This window comes from Neolamprologus brichardi, chromosome 4 (genome assembly GCF_056152115.1).
Source record: "Neolamprologus brichardi isolate AB-2024 chromosome 4, ASM5615211v1, whole genome shotgun sequence".
NCBI classification, from domain to species: domain Eukaryota; kingdom Metazoa; phylum Chordata; class Actinopteri; order Cichliformes; family Cichlidae; genus Neolamprologus; species Neolamprologus brichardi.
The window spans coordinates 22925109-22930278 of NC_142107.1; the positions used below are offsets into that span (position 1 = coordinate 22925109).

Sequence of the window (5170 nt, forward strand, 5' to 3'; positions counted from 1 at the left end):
GTTGGACTAGACTGTGATACAAACCGTTCAGTTTGTCAACAATAAAACTGAAATGAGAGAAAGACTGAGTGTGAGACTTTGATATTAGAGAAAATGAATATTGATAAAATTTATCTTTATGTACAGAATCTGAATATCGCAAAATATTTTTAAAAATTGCAATAATATCGTATCGTGCGTTAAGTATTGTGATAATATCGTATCGTGGGATGTATGGTGATTCCCACCTCTACTGTCTAACAAATGATTAACGCTAAAACACTGACTCAGTTGAGATGACTCAGTTGCACAAAGCAGATTGTATTATCAGCTTCTTATTCTTCTCTTTCTGTCAGCAAAAACTCACAGCTCCGAATGAGTAATGAGGATACAGTTGCTGTAACTGTATTTCTTTGGGCACGAGCATGTGGATCCTATGAAGCTGAAGGGAACAGAACCTCTTAACGTTTGTTCCACCCAGGAACAGCCGACATTAACCTGAGTGTCACACAGACGGGTGAGACAGGCTTCCTCTTGCCTCTGGCAACTCAAGCACATGAAATCACAGAAAACAACCAATGATCAAGAACAATTAACTTGATTAACATTATTATGTATCAAACTACCAATCAGATTTATTTATCTATAAACTGAAGGTCCCAGGAACGCTACTCTGGATCGTTACAGTTAGCCTTTAGCAACGTGATGCTAGAAAAGCAAGCAAAACGATTGGTGTCCAGGGCAGCTATTTAGCTCAGACATTTCTCAAACATAGGGATCAGACGTCCACGCTAAAACTTTATTCTGCAGACTTAGTATCAAACACATTACAAGGCCAGCTCTAAATCATTTGTATGTTTCTGTGAAACAGACAACAATATTATACTGTAGCATATTAGTGCAGTAATCCAAACACATCAGGGCTGCACATCCTTGTAGCTTTATCAGGTAATCTTTTGACCCTTTTACATCCTTCAACCTTTTGGCTCGTGCACAAAACTTTATGTTCAAAAACACGTTCAAATGAGACACAGTTCTTTATATATTAACTCAATCTCACATCACATTTGTCTGCAGGCCTGCAGGTGGAAAATGCCCTCAGATGACTGATCAGATGAATGAGATAAAGCCCGTCTAAATGGGCCGTTTAAGTGAATTAGGCACGTCAAGATCACAAGCACTACATGGATCGGACAATTAATTCCTCATATGTCAGTGCAAAGTAAAAGAACAAACTAAGTTAATTAGTAAAACATTGAATTAGCCGATCAATTAACAGCTGTACTGTTTAAAATTTCACTAAAAGTTAATGACACAGCAAGCCCAAAGTCCAATTCTAAGCCACATGGCAGCGCTGCCCTCTGCTGGATCGTGCTGCTCATTGCAAGTGTAGACAAGCTTCATGTATCAGCGCCACATGATGGTGCATTTTAAAGAGAGGACAGCAGCAATCTAATGAAACCAGGGAGGAGGTGCAGCCTTTGCTAAGTAGAAACAGCCCCGAAGAGCCGTCGCCGTAGCCGAGGAGCTCTCCATCGAGCGTAATTGTGTTAATGTGTGAGCTCGTGTTCAGATCAATGGCCACATAGTGGCACTTGTCTTTCCAAAAGAGCGCACGAAGCGAAGCAGACACAAATGTAATATCAGGCCGGGTTTAATGGAAGCAGCAGCATCAGATTGCAGCGACGCCCCTCTGACGCTGTGCTCCCCTACACACACCCGAGGTGAAATCTCAGAAGCTCAATAAGAAGACGACAAAGGAAAATCCCAAATTTGACCGAATTTCTAAACGATTTCCTTTACTTTCACAGGGTTGATTTTACTACACAGATCTCATGACCAGTGAACAACTTGCAGATAATTGCTCCAGGGTACTTTGAGATCAATACTGTACCAACATAACCGTCAGTATTGGAAAGCTTGCTGCATCAATCTGCCTATAACAGAGAGCCATTTCCTGCCCCTACTCTTCTTTGTATGGACAGAGTTCAGGCTAGTAAGGCAGATATTTTCCTCTCATTGTCCTGTCCTGGAAAATTTGAGGCTTTTTTTCTGAAAAAACCAAAAAAAAAGCTGTACTGGAGCTGTTTATTGAAGTTTTTGTGAAATCGTTTTAGAGCCGTGAGTCTGAGTGGTTTGGGGGGAGTCTATGGATGTCCTCTGGGGAAACAAAGCCAAGCACCTCGCCCTGCATGTAATATCAGGACAGACCGCCTGCGATGGTAGAAGATGGTAAGGGGATGGTGGTCACAGGGTTCTCTTGAGTAGGTGGAGATAATGTAGGAGGGTGGGTAGATGTTTGCTAAATCTGTATGGCTGTATTTTACTGGTTCTCTGGTCAGACGGTGGCAGAGATTTTGTCGGCTTCTCCTTCAGGATTTGTGATTTTTCACTTTAACTTATTATCAGTTCTTCAAAAATACAGACTAAGAGACTTGATCCAGAATTCGAAGGTAGGTGTTTGTTGACTTGTTTGCTCCTTTCCTGGGTGTGGACTCGTTTCCAGTGGGCAAAGAAGCCGTTTGTATTTTCTTTAAAATTTCTGATTGCAGCATAAACGTCCTCTTTGTACTTTTGTGGATTTGAGTGTTTTGCTTATTGCAGTATCTTGTAAATGTTCTACAATATCCTTAGTAACGTTCGTGTTTAGGAAAAAGACACATCCTCCCTTCCAGATTGATTTTTATTCCACATTGCTTCCATACAGTCGGCCAGGAAGTCATGCCAGGGAGCCCAGAGAACATCCCCCTGGGGGAGTGCACGCTGTCCCAGTCCAGGGACCAGCTCACGCCCCCGAGCCGCACGGAGAGCACCGTGTTCAGCCTGTCCCGCACCGAGTCAGTTTGGACTACAGAGAATTCCCCCAAGAAGTCTGACGTCTTTTGGTTCCCCATCCACCTCATGTCTACCGGGGGCAGCTTCCTGGCATGTGGCATCATCATCAGCGGCCTTTACTTCGCCGGCCACTGCCAGAAAGTCACCAACATCCTGGGACCAGCCCTGCTGTCCATTGGATTGATGGTTTTTGTGGTGGGCGTGGTCCTGATTCCTATTACCAAAGAGAACAGGAAGCGGTCGAAAATGAAGAAGCCCCTGAGTTATTACAGGCCTCCGGTGTTTAACCTGTGACGGCCGTGATGGTTTTCAGCACAACTTCATGTTTGGATGTAATTTCAGGAGAGACGTGGAGAGCACTCTGAACTGAGGTTAATCTTTTCAGCTCTGTGGAAAATGATTAATAGACGACTGTTTGACAACAATTATGTTTATCTCTCTGGATTGACGACACTGTTGAAGTTTCTAGTGTGCATGATGTCATTTCAGTCATTTCATTAATAACAGCGGCTGTTGAAAATAGGATGAGAGCGCATGGACAGGAATGCGCTGCAGAAAATGCAATTATTTACACCTGCACAAACAATTTAGCAAAGTGTCCTTATGAATATTTGCAAAGAATAAAATAAAAAATTATGCAAAGACTGATCGTGTCAGTCGAAGTCACGACATCTTCTTATTGTCACTTTGTGTTTGTGCATGTGGCTGTGAGTGTTTGTTGGAAGGAACCACGAGGAAGGATGCTTTGAATCTAAATGTATTCATCCTTGAATTATGTAAAGTGTGACAATTTGACTGGTGTGACCTAAAGCACATTTACATAAGATTTCAATATTAGATAGCAGCCAATTTAAAGTAACCCCTTCACAGCCTGATTTCACTGTAATGTGCATTAAATATTAATTCCTTCTACCCACTGAAAATGCACTCTTTGGGCTAGCAGTGCAGATCAGATTTAAAGTAACGATAATCAATATTTGTGTATTTGCAAAGAATCGTATGACTGCTACAGAAAGGAATCACTGTTTGTAATGAATGAACAACGATTATCACAAAACGCCACGGTTCCCCTCGGCTCCGAGGAGCATTTTAGCCTCTTTAACTCCTTTGTTTGGGTTACTGTGTGGGTTCACCGACTGAGCAGCTTCAGAGGGAAAAGCTCCAACGACCTATGTGAACCCTTCCAGCGCAGCATTGTTCGCCACAGAGAGTCAGACACAAGCTGAGCGAACACAATAAAGTGTTTTGCAGCCATGAGGCAGGTTTCTAACAAGAGCAAAGCCAGAGGTAATGCAAGAGGAAATATTAGATAGAGACGTGCGCAAATATCTGGTAACTCACTCAAATTTGTTCAGAATTAAAGTATTTAATTTATATGTATCATTACATTAAATTCGAATGCCTGCTCAGCTTAAATATTTTTATTTAATATAACAACCACAGCAGGTGTCAAATAATCAGAAGATGAAAATGTTAGAGAAACTCTGCAAACTTAAATATCTTTGCTAATTAAATATTCAATCTTTGCTTTATTTAATCAGGATTATTTCTATTTCAATACCGATGCTTCTACTCTGTGTTGAATTTGAAACAATATCTGTAATTATTGATCCAATGTTTCCATGTGTCAGTCTGCTTCCCCCAGGTGGCTAATAAATAAGTGAATTAATCTTTGAGCAATTATTTATACATTTTGTCATACCGGTTGCCAGGTAACACACAAAACCAGGAACATATACAACATGTAACATCTAAAATTAAATGTTAAACTAAAAAAAAATACTAAAATACTCATTTACACAAGTTGAAGTCACTGCAGTAGTGATTACTGCACCTCCAGTTATCAACATAAATCAAGTGTAAATGTGCAAAATAACAGTGAAGTTGTTCTTGGTGTGTTGCTACAGGTTTATATTGAGATATATTTATTATATTTAAGATTTATAGACATTTACAAATGATCCTCTGATGTAATCAGTTTTATTTGCAATAAACAGATTATTACAATATTTTTTCATGGTCTTCACATTTACCTTGGATATAACAATACAAACCTTTTGGTTTTAGACAACAAAACAGCTTTTTGAATATTTCACCCTTTTATAGAAACAAACGGATTAATTCATGCTGAAAATAATCATTATTCACAGGCCAGGATGCATTCATAATGTCAGAAGCTCTGTATATGCAAAGTCTTTTCAATTAGTGCCGTTATAACTTGAACTTTAGTCTTTGAAGCTCGCTTAATATTTTTATAATATAATTTTATTATTAATACTTTTGACCTTTGTGTTGAGGAGTTGTTCATCCTTTATTTTTTAAATATAATGCAGAAGACTCAAATCAAATGTAATAG

The 5170-nt window shown here is 39.7% G+C and overlaps 1 protein-coding gene across 1 annotated transcript; it reads left to right on the forward strand.

Moving 5' to 3' along the window:
• Positions 1 to 2256: 2256 nt before the first annotated feature.
• On the forward strand, positions 2257 to 3390 carry pirt (phosphoinositide interacting regulator of transient receptor potential channels). The gene is made up of 2 exons (XM_006801948.3): positions 2257 to 2432; positions 2687 to 3390. Exon 2 carries the CDS (start codon positions 2701 to 2703, stop codon positions 3106 to 3108), a length of 408 nt encoding a protein of 135 aa, XP_006802011.2. The 5' UTR covers positions 2257 to 2432; positions 2687 to 2700; the 3' UTR covers positions 3109 to 3390.
• Positions 3391 to 5170: the final 1780 nt, after the last annotated feature.

Coding starts and splice junctions, on each gene's coding strand:
- pirt (XM_006801948.3), top strand. CDS start 2,701: ATGCCAGGGAGCCCAGAGAACATCCCCCTGGGGGAGTGCACGCTGTCC.